General features: G+C 41.5%; 1 protein-coding gene and 1 non-coding gene across 9 annotated transcripts in view; one reads left to right on the forward strand and one right to left on the reverse strand.

Annotated features, from left to right (window-relative positions):
- The window catches only part of ENTPD5 (ectonucleoside triphosphate diphosphohydrolase 5 (inactive)), a 36,216-nt gene that overhangs the window by 14,873 nt on the left and 137 nt on the right, over positions 1 to 21,206 (reverse strand). The window contains exons 1-5 of one of the 8 annotated variants that reach the window (XM_029238454.1): positions 20,822 to 21,113; positions 12,958 to 13,024; positions 3,563 to 3,635; positions 1,713 to 1,992; positions 625 to 704 (exon numbers count right to left, since the gene is read on the reverse strand). In XM_029238454.1, coding sequence (XP_029094287.1) covers positions 625 to 704; positions 1,713 to 1,929 — 297 coding nt within the window. In that variant the 5' untranslated portion in view covers positions 1,930 to 1,992; positions 3,563 to 3,635; positions 12,958 to 13,024; positions 20,822 to 21,113. The other 7 variants (XM_029238455.1, XM_029238452.1, XM_029238453.1 and 4 more) reach the window with 7 other exon arrangements.
- Positions 15,664 to 15,736, forward strand: TRNAG-CCC. Its single transcript has one exon. It is a non-coding gene; the product is annotated as a tRNA-Gly (tRNA).

Below are 21,206 nucleotides of genomic sequence, written 5' to 3' on the forward strand. Positions count from 1 at the left end.
CACTGGATCTATATTCCCTTAATTGCCGTGTGTATACCTCCTACCTTATAGAAATTCACAAGCATTTTCTGCATGTACATTAATTGATGCAGTTGATGGCTTCAAATCAAAATTTTAAACAGTAAATATGAAGAGCGCAGCTTCTTTTTCTTTTTTTTTTTAACATCTTTATTGGAGTATAATTGCTTTACAATGGTGTGTTAGCTTCTGCTTCATAACAAAGTGAATCAGCTATACACATACATATATCCCCATATCTCCTCCCTCTTCTGTCTCCCTCCCACCCTCCCTATCCCCCGCCTCTAGGTGGTCACAAAGCACCAAGCTGATCTCCCTGTGCTATGTGGCTGCTTCCCACTAGCTATCTATTTGACATTTGGTAGTTCTTGAAAGACAGTGTTATCCCTGCATGGCCACAATCTATTTTCACACCTCCTTCTACCTAAGCCCTGGTGAGCCTGGGGTGTACAATTACTGTTATCCAGGAGATTAGCTAGGACAGAAAACTGATCTCACACATGACCTCAATATCAGTAGTGGACAGCATGAGATATTTAACAGCAGTGGTGTGGTAAAGTTATCAAGGCATTTGAGAATCGAAACATCTAATTGTAAAAAACTCACCTGCTTAGGTTGATCTACAAAAGCAGAAAGTCCTGGATTCACAGAATCAAAAATTTCCCCTTCCAGAATCGGAAGCTGTCCTATGTTGTCCATGGAGCAAAACAGAAGAGAGATGGCTGATTATCAAAAGTTAGGCTGTCTCTGGACTTCCCTGGTGGCGCAGTGGTTAAGAACCCACCTGCCAATGCAGGGGACACGGATTTGAGCCCTGGTCCAGGAAGATCCCACATGCCATGGAGCAGCTAAGCCCGTGTGCCACATCTACTGAGCCTGCGCTCTACAGCCCGTGAGCCACAACTACTGAGCCCGTGCACCACAACTACTGAAGCCCGTGCACCTACAGCCCGTGCTCTGCAACAAAAGAAGCCACCGCGATGAGAAGCCCACGCACCGCAACGAAGAGTAGCCCCAGCTCGCTGCAACTAGAGAAAGCCCACGCACAGCAACAAAGACCCAAGGCAACCAAAAATAAATTAAAAAAAAAAAAAAAAAGTTAGGCTGTTTCTGTTTCTTGGCTGTGTATCATATTAATCTGCTACTTCCCCCAGATATTCCAAGTCATCCCACCTGTGAGGAATGGCTTGCAGGAGTATTGGGTAGGGGGATAGAGGATGAAAAGTAATCACTGAGGGTCCCTCTGCCAATTCTCTGGTGGACACCTAGCTTCTACTCCTTTCCCTAGACTCTGTGTGTAACTTGAGGATAGAACACTGAATATTTAGAAAACGTTAATCTTCAGGGTCCCCCCATCCCCTTTTCCAAGGATGGTAGTGATCTTTCTCTCAAGACCACTCTCAATATTCTGGACTCTGGAGTAATAGTCACCTTTAGAGAAAAGGAAAGACACATTACAGCTATACTTCTTGGACACATGGGTTTCAGACTACAGGCAGTCCAGATCTCTCTTAATTTCACACTGAATTAAACCATATGTGTTCAGTTATAGTCCAAAGTGTTCTCTGAAGAAAGACATTCAGCCGCTGTAAGATTCTGTAACTGACATCACACACTCTCAGCACATTTATTTCTGGGAGGAGTTGCTAAAGTATGGACTTGTCGACTCTGGTGAGGGTACCAGTTGCACGTACCTGGTAATTTCTGCACAAAGGTGTAAACATGAATTCGAGTTCCAGTGCTCCCTGCATCAAACATAATTCCATACAAGGTGCTGGCACTGACATTGATGGGGCACATGGAAGACAGGAAGACACCCTCAAACCAAGTCTGTTGGTCTCTGTGGAAGACAGTGCTGCAAACACAGGACACTACCAGCATGAAAAAGGCTGCCCCCTGGGAAATGGCCATTCTCTTCCAAGATGTAGTGAGTCTTTTGTTACAGAAGCAGTGCTGCTAACACACCTGCAGTGGCTTATAGGACAGAGACACGCAAGGTTAGACCAACTGGCCTCTTTGTTTACACTTGTAAAAGAAGAAACATCCGTTACAGAAATCCCACCCCTTTCCCTAAGCTGCTCCTTCTCTATTCCTAATAACCAGCACAACAAGCTAGACCAGGGTGACAAAGGCTCTTAGCACCTTTTCTGAAGGGTATCTGGTTGCAAAGGGACATTGGGATTTGAAATATATTTTCCCATGCTCTGCTTTTAATTGTAGGGTGGATCTCACATACTCAAAGGCTCTCTCTGCCACCCTGCTCCTAATGTTGAATCTAATTTTTTTCTTTCCATTTTGACAATTTTGTCTTTAGACCATATACTAACACTTCCTCTCTCTTTCCCTTTCTTTTTTTTTTTTTTTTTTGCCGTACCACGTGGCTTGCGGGATCTTAGTTCCCTGACCAGGGATCAAACTGGTGCCCCCTGCAGTGGAAGTGTGGAGTCCTAACCACTGGACTGCCAGGGAATTCCCTCTTTCTTCTTTTTGACTGATAAACAGAAGCTTCAGTTTCTGAATCAAAGTTATAAAAAAAAGTTACAAAGTCCCTGGTATTGGGGTGTTCACAGCCTTTAAAAATCAGGCCACCTGTGACAACAATATGGCCAGTGGCTTGCATATTCAACCACATTTTAAGGAAATAAATCAACTTAATTCAAAAACACTTAACAGACCATTATGGTTTTTAAAACATCCTTCACAGGTTAGGCCATGTTATCTCCATAAGAACTTAGAGCAGGTGGGCAAATTAAGACAGAAAGGCTCAATGACTTGATGAAAGTCATAAAGCAGGTCAGTGGTGAGTTATGGCAAGTTACTGCCTGTATTTCTTAACATGTCCTTAGCAAGACAAAAAACTTATAAGTGCTCAGCACTGTTTGTTCTGGATTTGTATATCATGGTAGGTTGGGTACAAATGATGCAGAAAACCTAGAATGAGATACATGGAAAAATGTCTCCTGCATAGGCTGTATTTTCTCCTGGTATTAATGAAGAATGCCGTATCTATTCTCTAAGATTTAAGGCTTCCTTAATTGCCCTTTATGTACTTTGCTCAAAACAGTTTTGGGTCTTCTGATCCATCTTTCACCTCTGAACTTCTCCTTGTGTGAGTCATAGCTACTAGTTAAACAAGATCTAACTCCAAAGTCCCCATTCCCAGTCCGCAAATCTCTAACAGAATACTTGGTATATTTGGAGTACAGATTGAGGATCCTTAATCATTCTCAGGTTTGTTGATCTCCCAGGGTTCATTTTGTCAAAATGCCTCCCTTCCCAGGTGACATATCATATAAAATAAAGCTAATTAAAGTTAATTGCATTTGGAATGTAAAACTATTTAAAATAACTAGAGTTGTTCTGAAGTACCTCAAAGGCAGAGTTAGAATTATCAGTTTGAGCACTCTTCAAGGCTGAACTTCTGTCGTTAAGAATGAGAGCTACTGGCTAAGGAAAGGAAAACTTAGAATCTCAAACAAAGGAAGCTGATCTCAGGAAATCAACCACTGCAACAGGGCAGCTGCTTGGCCAGATTCGTACTCACATCTTAAATCACTCCCTTTGGTGGATTCTTCTTTTACAGCAACTAGGCTGGTCATGTAGATCAATCTAAAGAACTGAAAAAAACAACCTTTCAGATTCTGAGTATTAACAGATCACTGCCTTGTTCAAAGCTCAAACCATATTCCACATTCTCAGGAAGTGTATTTAGGGGCTCTCTAGTCACCAGCCTGCTTCCATCACTATGACTGATTCCACAGCAACTTCTTCAGGGCTCACTCATATTTTCTCTATTATTGTGGTTTCTGAAAAGAAACTGCTCCAGCTTCTGTTTCCATTAAGCAAACATTTGTTTTCTTCCAAAAGAAATTTCAAGGAGAAAAAAAAAAGCATAATAGGTATCTGTTTTCATGAAGTGAAAACTGCAGTCCTACCAGGTGTTCAGTGTAAACTAAACAGTAGATTTTAGAAAAAGCAAAGGATGAACACATAAAACGTACCTTCTGCTCTCAACCCTTACCTTCTAACACCACTTCCAATCTCATTTTTAAGATTAGCTACTTTAAGGATGGTATTAGAAAGGCTTACAACTTAGAGCACATATAATGGTGCACTATTTTACATGACACAGCCTACAAGGCTTGCTCAAATGTCCTCTTCTCAGAGAGTCCTTCCTTGTCTACTATATTTAACATCGCAACCCACCTGGTCACATGTACGTCTTCTACCTTCCTTCCCTGTTTATTTTTCTCCACAGCACTTCTCACCTTCTAATACACTACATAATTTAATACTGGCACATAGTAGGTGTTGAATATATATCCTGAAGGGATGAACAGTGATCCAGTGACTCAGGGACTGTATCTCATCCATTTAATAAGAATATAATAGCTGACTTCTTTCCAAAAGGAGATTAACTACCCATCCATGGGAAGATCATGATTCCAAACTTCAAAGGATAGATTGTTTCTCCCAATGTGTTAATTATTTACAAAGTTTTATACGCTACTCAAAATAATGTACATAGACTGGAGAGTATATATCAATATATTTAAATCGACTCCTTTCAGAATTGGTCTTCTCAATCTCTCTGGCTATCTCCTTATTCACCCCCAACAAAGCCCCCTCTTCAATTCTTTTGAGACTTTGGTGCCAGCTAGGGTTTGTCACTATGCCCATCTCCTTCTAAGGTCTTTTCAGTGCATCTTTGTCTCTGTAGTAAACACCAGTCCTTCCTCCTCAGCCTCCCCAGAGCATCACACTCTGGATTCCCTTCTTCCATGTCACCCAGAGCTTGAGTCCACAATCCCACAGGACGCGGGCCTCACCTGTGTGCTCACCTTCTCGTGCCTGCCCGATCTCTGTGAATCCTTGCTTTCACTGTTGGTTGCCTTTTGCTCTTTGCTCCTATTTCAGCCTTTCTGAATCAAGCTAGCTTCGTGAATCACATTCACCTTTGTGCTAGTTTGCAACTAACACATGGCATTCTGCTAACTCACTCCCTTCTGTATCCTTCATTCCTCCCTTATCTACCTTTTTTCTGAGTATACATACATGATTGTCTGGTTCATCTACTTTTATAATAGTTAAGTGCCAAATGGCAGAATTACTGCCTATAGGGCTGAAGTTGCTGAGGAACTGAATTCTGTGTGGTTTCTACACAGGAGATTATAATTAATGTTTTTACAACATTATTTAATAATGCTATGTTTACAATTAAAAATATGTAGCCATGTAAGAACATTATTGATTCATGTTTTTACAACATTAGCCCAATAGTAGAGAAGTGAACAGCACTCCTCACTTAGAAGGCTGGCATTGAATTGTCTAATTAATAAGCATCACTGAGTTTCTAATATATACCAGACACTGTGCTAGCTTCTAGATACAAAAGAGAATTCAAATATAGGCCCAGCTCTTGAGATCTCAGCTTACTAGAAGGAACAGACAAACCAACAGCTATAATGTACTGTGGCAAGTTCTCTGACAGAACTATGCACACGGTATGACAGCAATGGACATAAGGGACAAGTAACTCATCTTAGGAGAAGGATGGAGGTGGAAGGGAGTGGGAGGCTTTTTAAGGGACGAGAGGCATAACCTGAGTCCTGAATCAGAGACAGGATTTACCCTGGGGAAGTGACACATGAGAACCTTGAGAACTTCAAATATTAAGAGTTCAATATGGCTGGAATGTAGAGGTGTACCAGAATAAAGAGGACAAGTGTGAGAAACCATTGGAGGCATCAAATCAGATTTCCAAATGAGTGGACTTGTTTCCCTTATACAGTTCCATGGTGACACCTGACAGTTATTTATGGCTTTCTATTCCCTCCTTAAGCAAATATCAATATTGACTGACCTGAATAAAATGACAGTATTTCCCAACAGTGTAAAATAATGGAATGAGAGAGGTGACTAGAAAGGTCTACCAAAACGTCTGAAAACACTGAAATGTAAAAGCTCCCACTGTCAATTCTTCTGAGTTCCACAGCATAGCTGGCTTTAACAAAGTTAAAAATTAAACATAAAGCAAGTTTAAAGTGTAACTAGAATGGAATTTTTAAACAATAACCTGAACCATGGGAATGGATTAGCCAAAACACCCAGAGCATAAGTTAGCCAAGCAAAGTAAAACCAAGGTGGGTCTAAGAAGGTAAATCTGAGACAGATTACAGCACGGTAAGCAATGCCTCATTTGAGGATGTAACTTAGGACTTACATACCTGATACCAAGGGCCAGAGCCCTGGAACACTTTGCTATTTGAAGGGTGTATAGGTGAAGGTACATAATATCTTTTGTATTTCTAAAGCCAAGTACTGAGCGGGGAACATGTCAGACATCAGGAAATACGTTCTAAATGGACTTGGTACAATTGGGCTAACGGTATCTGCAGACAGGAGCGCTGGGGCAGGCAGCACCCTCTTTCCCAGTGTCTTACTATGGCTATGTATCACATCCACAATTCCCATTTCCCCTCCAAAGCAGCCTATAGGAGTGCTACTCTAGGAAGTCTATTTATTCACATATTCATTCATTCATTTAGCCATTCCAGAAATTATCAGTTGCCTAGTGCTACTTATAAGTATAGCAGGCAAAGATGAATCATCTTAGACCTGCCCTTTAAGAGACTACTGTAGGGCTTCCCTGGTGGCGCAGTGGTTAAGAATCCACCTGCCAATGCAGGGGACCTGCTGCGAAGCAACTAAGCCCGTGTGCCACAAATACTGAGCCTGCGCTCTAGAGCCCGTGAGCCACAACGACTGAAGCCCGTGCGCCTAGAGCCCGTGCTCCGCAACAAGAGAAGCCACCGCAATGAGAAGCCTGCACACCACAGCGAAGAGTAGCCTCCGCTCGTCGCAACTAAAGAAAGCCTGCGTGCAGCAACAAAGACCCAATGCAGCCAAAAATAAATAAATAAATTTTTTTAAAAATGAGAGACTACAGTAAACAGGAAAAAAATACATGTCCACTTAATTACCTTTGTAAAGTTAAAATGTGACAAGTACCACAGTTCCATGCTCTGAGATTTCAAAGCAGGGAGAGATTACTTCCAGCTGGGATGATCAGAGAAGGCCTTGTGAAAGCGGTAGCATTTGAGGAGGGTACTGAAGAGGGGAACTAGGGACAGGAGAGGAGCGCTTTTCAGGAAAAAGAAATAATATGAATCAAGACACGGATGCAGAAAGCGGATAGGGGAACCCCAAAGAATAGTAAACAGAGCAGTTTGACTAATTGTAGTAGAAAATAAAATTGTAAAGGCAAACTGAGGTCAGATAGTACAACACACCAAATACTCAGCTAAGGAATTTAGACTTTACTTTGCAGGCGATGGGAAGCCATTGAAAATTTTGAGCAAGGGAGTGTCACAAATATGAACCTGGCAGTTACATGTAAGAAGGATTAGGGTGGGGAGCCTTGGTAGGTTCCACTCACTTGTCTAATTCTACAAGTGTTTACTGGTGCCTACGAAGTACTAGGTGCCAGAGAATTAAAGGTGAATAAACAGACTTTTTAATTCAAGATGCTCAGAGTGTGGCAGAGGTGACAGATACATATACAAATAACCATATCTTTTAAAGTTAATAACAAAAATGCGAAAGGAGCCCAAAGCACAGATGACTAACTCTACCTAGAGGATAAGGAAAGGCATTGAGATGACATTTAAACTGATTATGAAAAATGAGCAGAAGTACCTACATAAATAATAGAGTCATGCGGACAAAGAGCAGAGGGACTATGAAAAGATGAAAACAGATAATAGCAGGGAAACTATGGGTAGTCTGACTTCATTTTTAAATTTCCTCAAGAACTTTCTGTCATATGGATTTGAGAAACAAAATGAAAACAAAAGAATAGAAGATTAGAGGGGAAGAGGTATAAGAAGGTTAGCATTTAATGCAGAGGAAAGACTGTGGCCAAAGGAAAACAATCTGAGGTAATAATAATAATAGCAGCTATTATTTATTGAGATCTTAATATCTGCCAAGCACTATGTGAAGTATTTCACATGGATTATCTCATTTAATCTCACAATACCACCCTGTGAGGTAGTTCTATTATTAACATCCCCATTCTAGAAATAAGAAAACTGAGGCTTAAGTAACTGTAGACCACACAGTAGATAAGTGAAAAGAGCCAGAAATCAAACCCAGATGGACTAATTCCAGAGCCCACAGTTTTAACTGCTAGGTCACAGGAAAGGTCAGCCAGTGTGGGACTAGGGAAAGGTAGCTATGGGGGTGGGGAAGACAGTGCAGAGCAGAGAAAGATGGTCAAAGACTGCCATCAGATGTGAAAGTCTTACAGTAGCTTGATCTCTTTCCTGTGCACGACCAAGAGCTTTTGATCTGTTTCCTGCTGGTCTACCTTTATTACATTTCCAGAATCTGACCATTTCTGACCACTTCCGCCACCACTGCCTTGGCCGGAGCCGCCATCATCTGTCATATGATTTATTGTCCTAACAGATTTCTCCTTTTACCCTGACTCCCCTAGAGTCTATCTTTAACAAGCAACTAAAGTCATCCTTTAAAATATAAGTTAGAGCATGTCTCTCTTCTGCAAAGTCCAACAATGACCTCCCATTTCCCTCAGAGTAGCAAGGTCCAAACAATAGGCTTCATGGATCCACCTGCTCTGCCTCCTACCCCATTACCTCTCTGACCTCATCTACTAACAGTTTTCACCTCACTCACCCCACCCACACTCTGTGCTTAAACGTCACACATGCTCCTGCCTTATGGCCTTTGCTCTAGCTGTCCCCACTGTCTGGAACAATCTTTTCCCATATATCCACTTGATGAATTCCTGCAACTCCTTCAAATCATTGTTCAGATGCCACTTCCGTATGGGGGCCTATCTTTACTACTCTAAGCACTCTCCCTCACTCTCCCCTACCTCCATCTGCTTTCTTAACCCCCCTTACACTGGACTTTTTTTCTCCACACCACTTATCAATTTAACACACTAGAGAGATTATTTACTATGCTTACTACCTGCGTCTCTGATAGAATACAAGCTCCTTGAGAGCAGAAATCTTCTTCTGTTTTGATGTAGCCCAAGCACCTAGAAGAGTGTCCATCTAGTAAGGTGCTCAATGAGAAGTGACAATAGGAATAAAGTGCAAAGTGACATAAAAAGGGAGAATACTTTCATCAATAGTTAAATTTCTAAGAGAGAATGATTAATGAATACCTATTCAATTTGTTTTAGGAGAAGCTCTAATTTTCTTTTTCTGAATCTATTAGTTCTGTAGCTAAATTCAATCTCTCTAACCACATTCAACTGTTAAAACTGTGATAAAGTGATTTTCCAAAAAAAATCTAAAAGATAGTAAACACTGTTTACATTGTCCAAATTCTCTTCTACATATCAAACCAATAAATATTTTAGGATACTGTACCTTAGTTATCTATCGCTGCACAACAAATAACCCCCAAACTTAGTTGCTTAGAATGACAATAAACATTTACTATCTCATAGTTTCTAGTTCAGGAATTTGGGACTGGCTTAATTTGACAGTTCTGGCTCAGGGTCTCTCATGATACTGTAGTCAAGATGCAGGCTGGGGCTGCAGTCATCTGAAGGCTCGGATAAGGCTGAGGACCCATCTCCAAGATGGCTCACTCAATGGATGGCAAGCTGATCTTGGCTGTTGGAAAAAAATCTCAGTTGCTTCCCACATGGACTCTCTATAGAGCCTTAAATGTCTTCACAATGTGCTGGCTGGCTTCCTCCAGAGTGGGCAATCCAAGAGAGAGCAATGCAGAAGCAGCAATGCTTGGTATGACCCTTCAGGTCATACACTATCATTTTCCCCATATTCCATTGGTCATACAGACCAATGCTGATGAAATGTGCCAAGAGGACTATACAAGGGCACGAATACTAGGAGGTGAGGATGAATGGGGCCATCTTGGAGGCTGGCCACTGCCAGTTATAACCAGTATAGTTATTTTGTATAGTATTTTGTATTCAGCTTTTTCTTTCCAGTTTATATATATTCCTATTAACACAACTTACATACTTCTTGCTTTAGAAACTATATTATGTTATTCCAATGATATTAACTCTTTTTCATAAATTTATTTATGTTTTATTTTTGGCTGTGTTGGTTCTTCGTTGCTGTGTGCGGGCTTTCTCTAGTTGCGGCGAGCAGGGGCTACTCTTTGCTGTGGTGCACAGGCTTCTCATTATGGTGGCTTCTCTTTGTTGCAGAGCACAGGCTCTAGGCGTGCAGGCTTCAGTAGTTGTGGCTCACGGGTTCTAGAGCGCAGGCTCAGTAGCTGTGGCACACGGGCTTAGCTGCTCTGCGGCATGTGGGATCTTCCCGGACCAGGGCTCGAACCCGTGTTCCCTGCATTGGCAGGCGGATTCTTAACCACTGTGCCACCAGGAAAGTCCCTCCAATGATATTAACTCTTAAAAACTAAAAATGTCATAGACTTTTAACTCCTCTGAAAATATCATATCCCAGCACTTGAAGCCATCCATTTTTTCTGTTACAGTCCCAATATTTTACTTAAGGAAATGAATTAAAGTCAGAAAAACTACAATTCAAACAATGTCCTGCTTGTTTCTAAGAGTGAAAATGAGTTTAAATACTTCAAATACAAGTCAGATAATTTTAGAGAAGAGTAGGAAGAAAAGAAGTGAGTCATTACAGACATCAGTTAATAACTGAATAATAAAAATTAAATACTAAATCAAGGAAGATACAGAGTGAAAATATATTAACAGAATAGCAACTTTCTTCATGCTACATACAGAAGAAAAATTCTAATACAATGGTAGTATTAATAATTAATACTTAGGAATCTGCCTGCCAATGCAGGGGACACGGGTTCGAGCCCTGGTCCGGGAAGATCCCACATGCCGCGGAGCAACTAAGCCTGTGCGCCACAACTACTGAGCCTGCGCTCTAGAGCCTGCGAGCCACAACTACTGAGCCCGCGTGCCACAACTACTGAAGCCTGCATGCCTAGAGCCTGTGCTCCACAACGAAGAGAAGCCACCGCAATGAGAAGCCTGCACACCACAACAAAGAGTAGCCCCCGCTTGCTGCAACTAGAGAAAGCCCGCGCGCAGCAATGAAGACCCAAAGCAGCCAATAAATAAATAAATAAAAATAATTAATACTTAGGTACTGAAGAGATATTTGGTAGAAAGGGATAAGACTGACAACTGGCACAAATTTGAAAACCACTGAAAAATTTTATAACAAGCATTTTTCAAATATTAACTAGATAAAAAAAGGTTTATTAAAAAAAAACAACTTTTATTAGATTGTTGCCAAGGAGCTATAATAAGACCTGTGAGCACGGAAACTACAGGGAAGAGATAGAACAGAAAAAAAGAATTTCCCATTAATATGAGTTGTCTCATGTTGGTGGGGAGAGGAGAATTCTTGCCCCAAGGGCTCAGCCCAAATCTGATCACATTGTCCAAGTGGATTCACAAATCAGAAGGCTGGTTGCATGAGATTTCTTTCAAGGTCCCTTCAACACTAAGATCAAATACTCTCTCAATAAAGGAATTGGAATTGGTAGTTACCAACAAATATAAACAGATTACTTCTTTCAGTACTTTATTCCACTTTAATAAAATCATTAGACATATGTCAAGAAGGCCCACTCTGTACAATGAACCATCTGAGTCTCATACTGAAATGAGGTCAGGCAGTGCATGATTTCAGTGTTCATTGTTTCAGGCCTGACTTAGCTACAATAATCACCGCATAGGGAAGCTGTTGCTACTGCTGTCTCACTTTCCTCACAAGTCACAAGGCCTTTTCTTCCCTATTCATTAAAAGTAGAAAGTCCTTTAGGTAAAAGATACTATTAATTAGGAGGGGATTAATATTGCCCCAATGAGCAAACATAATGAAAATCTAAGGTGATAAACTATCTCTGCCTCCAAACCCATATCCACCATGGGAGGCACTTATTTGCAGAAGAGGAATTGCAAGCATCAGTGCCATGTGTCACTGTTTATACTGGAGTTTGTGGGAAGAGAAGTGAAAACATATTTTCCCTTTCTTGTTATCAACTGAAAAACAGCTACTCCTTCAAACATGTTGAATCAGTATGAAAAACTTGAGAAAGGCAAATATTACAATGATACCTCACGTATAAAGCAAGGAATAGGGGTGCCATATAAGTACATTTCCTCAAATGTGTCTTTTTTAAAAAACATTTATTTATTCAGGCTGCATCAGGTCTTAGTTGCAGCATGCAGAATCTTCATTGCTGCACGTGGGATCTTTTAGTTGAGGCATGCGGACTCTTAGTTGCGGCGTGTATGTGGGATCTAGTTCCCCGACCAGGGATCGAACCTGGGTCCCCTGCATTGGGAGCGCCGAGTCTTACCCACTGGATCACCAGGGAAGTCCCTCAAAGATGTCTTTACAATATTTCTTCTCTAAATACCATAACATTTTTATTTTAATAGTGTTTGGTAAAAATGTTTCTAAAGTGACATATTTTATTTATGGTTCAGAGTTATGATTATGATCATCAGCTACATTTTTCTGTAAACTTGGGATGCCTTCAGGGACTACAGGTCTGTAGGACTGTTTGCCCTTCTGCCAACTAATAGTCGCAGATTGCTATGCTTCTTGAGCTAGTTTTCCTTGACATCATACTATCTATTATCGCTGATCAGTGTTGTCATGTGCCTGACTCCTTCAATAAGCTGCCATCATCTAATTTTAAAAAATCATTTGTGGGATATGAACCAGAGAGCCATAATCATTAGACTTTTATGTCAACTTACACAAATGAGGGCCTCTCCAACATATAAGGGTTGTGGAATCTGTGACAGCTTTTACTGGCTCATTGATCCCTTTCCATTTACTGTCAGCTCTCAGCTAGGAATAAGAAAGCATAAATCTGACCTATGGAAAAGTAGGGTATTACTTTATATAGGTTACTTACCAATATCTTCTTTTCCTTCTTAGGCTTTCCGCTTTGTTTCCTTCAACTAATGTATCACTTTTTCAACCTATAGAAGATGGACATGGATACTCATAAGACCAAAGTTTCCTTTTTTTCTCTCTTGTCAGTATGCCTATTTTTGATTCAATTATCTCTTTTTGCATTTCTGTTTCCAATCTATTCAGGCTCTGGAAAGCAGATCACCAAGTTAATCTCCTGACTTGTAGTCTAGTACTCTTGGGCTCTTTCTCCTCTTCCACAATTTCTTTTCAAACTACAACTGCAGCCATTCTAATAAAATCACTTGTTTACAAAATCAGCAATAACAAGGGGAGGCAAGGCCCACTCCCTCTGAAAGCTAGAGTACATTACTGTGTAAATGTATGTGTGCACATGTATTGGGGGGCAGTGATTAAAGAGCTAATCCATAAACAAAGTACATAAGTTTATGCACTTTGTGAGGTCTTTTTTTGGCTGTGAAGAACTCAGATACCAGTTGTGTGTTCCACAACGTGCTCGAGAGTGGTACTATTACATAATGAGTATGTGGTTAAAAGGGCCTAAGCCAATCCCAGTCCTAGGTACATATCCACAAGATTAAAAACAGGGACTCAAATAGATATTTCTATACCAATGTTCACTACAGCATTATTCACAACAGTCAGATGCGGAAAAAGCCCAAGTGTCCATCAACAGATGCACAGATAAACAATATAGTATACACAAATACAATGGAATATTCTTTAGCTACAAAAAAGAAGTTCTGATACATGCTACGACATTGATAAACCTTGAAAATGTTATGCTAAGACACACACAAAAAATATGATTCCACTTACATGAAATATCTAGAATAAGCAAATTCAGAGACAGAAAGTAGAGTTTACTGGGGGTTGGGATGAGGGGAGAATAGAAGTTATTGCTTAACAGGTCCACAGTTTTTGTTTGGGGTGATGAAAAAGTTTTGCAAATAGATAGTAGTGATAGTTGTACAACACTGAGTATGTAATTAATACCACTGAATTGTATACTTAGAATGGTTAAAATGACAATTTTTATGTTATATATATTTTACCACAGTTAAAACAATTTTTTCTTTAAAAGCAGAGGGAACCAAGCACTGCAAACATAAGATCATAAGAGGAAAAACTTTGGCTACTATCTCAACAGAGCAACAGTTATGACAATGTTCATCCCTGAACTACCTCATGAGCCAATTATGGCTTAAATTCTGAAGGGTGGTACCGATACTCAGAAAACGTCTTTGAGCATCTGAGTTTATATAGTATCTTCTATTCTCCCAGAAAGAGAAAGTTAAACTTACCAATGCAACATAAACCTGAAAATTATACATTTAAGAGAGGATGTGAACAATGTTATAAATTCTAACTATAGGGCCTCCAAAGCAAACATTTTCAAGAAAGGTCTTCTTACATTTTGTTTACAACTTCAATGCTTCTCCAGGTATTCCCTTGGTATTCTAGGATGGAATGAGTGGTATCTACCCCTAAGCATGCAATCTTGACAACATTTCTATTAAATTTTCCTTTTAAAAACAGTTATATTGTATACATGCTAATACACTGTACTCAAAACAAGAGACACCTCAAACTGGCATCTCCGAACATCTCCCTTCCTCCATGCCCCTGCCCCATACAGAGAGGGTTAAATGGATTCTCTAATTTCCTGTCTTTGTAAATGGCACCACAAACTTCCTAATTCACAGCTCAAAAACTTCATCATCTTTGAATTCTCCTCTCTCATGCCCAATCTCTTATCAAGGATTGATGATTTTTGCTTTGCAATATCTGTCCCATCTCCTTCTTCCCTCCTAGCTTCTTGCTGATATCTAAAGTCTGGCCTTTATTACTTCAGACTTGGACTGCTATAGCCTCTTAACTGGTCTTCCAGTCACCAATGTCTCTCTTCTCAAACCCATACACTACCGTCTTCCTAAATACTACTTTCATCGCTTTCTCACTAGACTGTAACCCATATCGTGGCAGGGATTCATTCATCTTTGAGAACATTGCATAGCCAGGCATATGCAATGGTTAGTTAATTCATCAATGTCTGTTGAATGAATTAATGAATATATAAGCCACATCACTTTCCTTCTGAAAACTTTCATCAATTTCCCACTGTCCATAACAGAAGTTACAAACTCAAATACTGGAATACCTACTGGGGCCAGGCAGAAAATGTAAGTAAGTAAAGGTGTGTGTAATCAACAGGAAGTTGTGGGGACTGTGTAAACTGTACAGCACATGTCCCATCTAAAGGGTAAGCTGCTTGCTGTTCCCACAAATTGCTGCCATGATGAAATACAAGCTCAGTATTGCCAGGTCTTCTGATTTTTGAAAATAAGCTAAAAGCACAGATTTCTATGTAGAATCTGGTTTTTAAAACAGTGACAACTAATTCCATTAAAAAAACAAAAACAAAACTCAAAAAACCACATGCAGGCCAAACAAAACATATCTATGGGCCAAATCCAGCTCTCAAGTTTCAAGTTGGTGACTCTGCTCTGTAGGATTAAAAGACAAACTTCTTGCCTAACATTCTAAGTCCTTCTAAGGGACTTCTAAGTCCCAGGCTACCTTAACCAAAGTTTTTTGCCTACTACTTTCATACAAAAACCCTTTGTTCTAAGCACACATCAGAGCCACCTGGAGGGCTTGTTAAAACATGGATTGCTGGGGGACTTCCCTGGTGGTCCAGTGGCTAAGACTCTGCACTCCCAATGCAGGGGGCCCAGGTTCAATCCCTGGTCAGGGAACTAGATCCCACATGCCGCCAAGAAAAGATTCTGCACACCGCAACGAAGATCCCACGTGCTGCAACTAAGACCCGGCACAGCCAAATAAATAAATAAATAAATATTTAAAAACAACCAAAAAACATAGATCGCTGGGCTTCACTGTCAGCATTTCCAATTCAATAGGTCTCAAGTTGGGACTGAGAATCTGCATTTCTAACAAGTTACCAGATGATGCTGATACTACTGGTGCGTGGACCACACTTCGGGAACTGTTACTCTAGTTAAATTACTCCTTGTCTCAAGCACATGCTGATTTTGCTCATTTGTTCTACCTTCCCAGAAAGCCTTCCCTTTTACTTTCAGCCTACCTCCTCCTGTAAACTTTCTGACAGTCTTTCATGCCTCCAAATTCCTGTAGCACGTAGGGTCCATACCATCTCCGCTTTATCCATCACTGCTTGGTGAATTTTATTGTTAACTGTTTGTGCATAGCTTCCAATGAGGAAGCTATGTGTATTGTATATTCTCAGAGGTCAATGTCCAGGTCAGCACGTTATACACCTGACTGTAAGCCACTTGAAGGCAGGGCCCTGTCTTGTCTCCCACTGTACCCCTCAAGCTATCAGAGCCTGGTATTCAGTTGGTACTGTACCTACTAAACATTTCTTAAATGAATGAACATTTGACAGATCCATGAAATGAAAAGTGCAGATAAGCAGGTTTGAAATTTGGGTATATGACTTTTTTTTTTCTCTATAATTTCTTTATTATTTATTTGGCTGCGTCAGGTCTTAGTTGCAGCACACAGGATCTTTGCTGCAGCGCAGGCTCTTCGTTGCAGCATGCGGGATTCTCTCTAGTTGTGGCACAGGGTCTCCAGAGCACGTGGGCTCAGTAGTTGTGGTGCATGGGCTTAGCTGCCTTGCAGCACGTGGGATCTTAGTTCCCTGACCAGGGATCGAACCCACATCCCCTACATTGGAATGCAGATTCTTAACCACTGGACCACCAGGGAAGTTCCGGTATATAACTTTTCTTAAAGAACTGACTTTAAGCGGGGGGGAAAGCGGTGGGGGGTGGTGGGATGAATTGGGAGATTGGGATTGACATGTATACACTGATACGTATAAAATGGATGACTAATAAGAACCTGCTGTAGAAAAAAATAAATTAAATAAAATTCAAAAGAAAACCCACCTGACTTTAAGTCCTGTATAATGGTTTTGTCAGAAAGGACAACTAATAAAAATTGAATATTTTGCAAATAAATTGCCAATAGACAATAATCTGTGGTAACAGATTCTGTATATAAGTAAAACAGTGAATGTTAAACTGATTTGAAATTTTATAAGATTATATCCTTTATCTCCAGGATTCCTTATCCTCTGTAGGGATGTGAACTAGTCATTATATTGTTAGGGGAAACCACTGACTGAAACCGCCCACCCTGGCCAGGCACCACAGTAACCATTTGCATGAGTTATCTTGTGACAGGAGGTCCTGGTAAGGAATGTGGAACTAACAAGCCACCACAAACTGGAAGAATTTGGGAAAAGTCAAAAGAAGAGAGAAGACATGAGTCCATATATCCTACCAAGCTCCCAGAATCCTCCTCACTGGAATCCATCTTGGCTGAGTGATGCGTGTGCCACCAGGAAGGACGCTGAGTCAGAGTGATTGGCCAGAGACAACCCAGAAACTAACCCCATTACCATAAAACCTGAGACTGCGAGCCACGTGGCACAGCAGTTTTCTTGGGTTCCCTTACCCTCCTGCTCTCCACCCAGGTGCCCCTTCCAAATAAATCTCTTGCTTTGGCAGCACATGTGTCTCCTCAGACAATTCATTTCTGAGTGTTAGACAAGAGCCCACTCTTGGGCCCTGGAAGGCGCCCCCCTTCCTGCAACAATATCACAAGATGATAGCTATTTAATAGAATTCTATATTTGTACCACATGTAATGAAAAAGTAGGATGAAAGTAACTCTCCATGATATTCAGAAATATTGATCAGTCTCCTTCAGATGACAATAAATGCATCCAAGATTCTAAAGGGTGTGTGAAAACAAAACCCAAAACTGTTCACCTGGTCTCTTCTACTTATAAAACAGCATCAGCTATCAGGCAATTTCAAGGATGATTTATGAGTAGAAACTCGGTCTCCAAGCTAAACCAGAATAAAGTCACAGATGACTTTAGAGAGTAAACCCAATTCTGGAACTACTGGAAGAAAAAATTAGAAATAATATGTATTTTGAGATATAATCCTAAGTTCTTATTTGGCTTTTTGAGCAACTCTGCACTTGATGGTATTACAGTCAATGGGACAAGAGAAAAGTTAACATCTTTTGGCAAAGACAGAAAATCCAATTCAGGAAAACAAAACAAAACCAACCCAGGAGCAAATGAAGTACATTTACAGCTTTAGAACTACCATACGACCCAGCAATCTCACTACTGGGCATATACCCTGAGAAAACCATAATTCAAAAAGAGTCATGTACCACAATGTTCATTGCAGCTCTATTTACAATAGCCAGGACATGGAAGCAACCTAAGTGTCCATCAACAGATGAATGAATAAAGAAGATGTGGCACATATATACAATGGAATATTACTCAGCCATAAAAAGAAATGAAATTGAGTTATTTGTAGTGAGGTGGATGGACCTAGAGTCTGTCATACAGAGTGAAGTAAGTCAGAAAAAGAAAAACAAATACCGTATGCTAACACATATATATGGAATCTAAAAAAGAAACAAACAAACAAAATAGTCTTGAAGAACCTAGGGGCAAGATGGGAATAAAGACACAGACCTACTAGAGAATGGACTTGAGGATATGGGGAGGAGGAAGGGTAAGCTGGGACAAAGTGAGAGAGTGGCATGGGCATATATACACTACCAAACGTAAAATAGATAGCTAGTGAGAAGCAGCCGCATAGCACAGGGAGGTCAGCTCGGTGGTTTGTGACCACCTAGAAGGGTGGGATAGGGAAGGTGGGAGGGAGGGAGATGCAAGAGGCAAGAGATATGGGGACATATGTATATGCATAACTGATTCACTTTGTTATAAAGCAGAAACTAACACACCATTGTAAAGCAATTACGCTCCAATAAGATGTTAAAAAAAAAAAAAAAGATAGCAGAGGTGTAACCTCACATCCAGATACTTGCCCTACCTACCAGGACCATAATGATCTTGTCGGCATGAGGATTCAGCCGAGACACTCCACATTTCTATGCTGACCAGGAACCATGCAAACTGGGCAAAAAAAGAATTACAAAACCAAGTCAACAAAACACTAAGTGCTTATCCCAAGTTTTAAAAGCATTAGCATTCTAAACAATAAAACAAAGCATGGGACTTCCCTGGTGGTGCAGGGGTTAAGAATCCGCCTGTCAATGCAGGGGACACGGGCCCGAGCCCTGGTCGGGGAAGATCCCACATGCTGCAGAGTAACTAAAGCCCGTGCGCCACAACTACTGAGCCTGAGCTCTAGAGCCCATGCTCTGCAACGAGAAGCCACCACAGTGAGAAGCCCACGAAACACAAGGAAGAGTAGCCCCTGCTTGCCACAACTAGAGAAAGCCCGCACACAGCAAGGAAGCCCTAACACAGCCAAAAATAAATAAATAAATAAATAAAATAAAACAAAGCAAATTTATTCAGCGAAATAAACTTCATAGTAAAACTACCTACAAGAAAGTATGAAAGGAAATGCTACCAGATGAATTGCTAAATAGCAACTTCCTACTCTACTATCTGTACCATTGGATGTTTTTTACAAACATATGACTGAATAATAACATCCAGTTCTTTGGCAGAGATGTGGAGGTTCAGAAGACTACAGATTCTAGACCTACATCTACTACAGTGTGAATCTGGGCATTTCTCTTAGTCGTATTCAAGTTACAACAGCTTTAACTACAAACTCAAACTTAAAGTCAATAAAAATATGGTGTACAATAAAATAACTATAATGTACATGTAAGTAAAGTATTATGCATATATATTAAGAAATCATCTTGTTACTGTCAAATTTTCATGTTTATAAATGAGTCTACAGACAACAAAAGTTTTGGACTTTCATATTCACAGTAACCAATTTTTTAGAATGAATTCCAAATGTCAAGCCTCTGACAGAAGATGCCCTACCCTCTCTTTTCTGCAAGTTATCAATAGGGTGCATGTTCAGAACCTCAGACACATAAAATCAATAACTTTATAGCTTCTATATGAGAATAAACCCCTTCAATGTATAATTCCACCATGGGCTCATGGAAATGTGACATGCAAATAGAGGGGGGGAAAGCACCAGAAGAGGGTAAGCCACTATCATGCAAGCAGATGGTATGGCTAAAAAGATTTCCAGCGCTCATTAATATTAACACCAATCAGCATGTTCCCCCTAACCACTGAATTCAGAAACAGAAACGACGTAAGTGGAAAAAAAAGGGGGGGGGGTTGCATCAGAAACCTCTGGAAAGGGTGTAGGGATTAAGTTCTCCTTAGCGAAATGGAGAAGGAAGATGTACAATGAAGTTTTTAAAGAATTTAAAATTCAATTTGAGAGGGAGAATAACGCACAGCAGAGCTTCAATCACAAGTTTTCTGTTGTCCCGGCACCTAGAATTCCCTGTCTTCCTCAGTAATTCCCGGACTAACTCACTGAATGAAGGCAGAAGCACAGAGCTCCTCCTCCGAAAAAGGCGAACAGTACCTTTCAGTACTACTCCTTTTCACTGGCGTGCTGGGGGGGGGGGGGCGGAGGGGGGCACCAAACCAAAACCAAAACGCACCAAAATGCATGAGCTTTCAACTTCACGCGACTCGCAGAAAAAAAAGAGGGCTGCGAACGCAAGAGCTTATTAGCAAATGGGAATCCGGGGCTGGCCCTGGGCGGGCAGTGCCGGCCACGACAGTACTGAACGGGACCGAGGGCCTGACCCCAGCACACCCCTCTTCAAGGACTCTCCACGAGGCCCCGGAGCCTCTCCCAACCCAGGGGGCAGCCCTTCTCTCCCCGCCAGGCTTTCCGACGCCAGCAGGCGCTGCCCGCCTCACCCCCAGCCCCCCTCAGAGGAGTCCTCAACTGCCTCACCAAAAAATGTTTGGCCTGGGAAGCCCGTTGGCTGCGCCATCCCTTACAGAATTAGCAAGAGTTAAAAGCCAGGAGCGGGAGAAGGAAACCCAAAGAGTCGGGGGCAGCTTCGGGAGAGGCGGAGCAGGGACAAGAGCGAGGCTGCCACGGCCACGGTGGCTGCAGCACGAGGGAAGGAGACCACGCACGGGCGAGACGCGAAACGCTGCAAACCCGGCGGGAGCAGCGCTCTGACGACCGCGGCGCGCCGGCCGGACCCGCCGCGAAGCCAAGCCTCCTTAGCGGAGAGCGCCCCCACCGTCGCGCAGCCACCCGGGGCTGGCCCCCTTCGGCCTCCCAGCCCGCCCCGCCGGCCTCCCAGCCCGCCCCGCCGGCCTCCCAGCCC

The sequence above is a fragment of the Monodon monoceros genome, unplaced genomic scaffold (assembly GCF_005190385.1).
Source record: "Monodon monoceros isolate NGI ecotype Baffin Bay Population unplaced genomic scaffold, NGI_Narwhal_1 Super_Scaffold_21, whole genome shotgun sequence".
NCBI lineage: Eukaryota > Metazoa > Chordata > Mammalia > Artiodactyla > Monodontidae > Monodon > Monodon monoceros.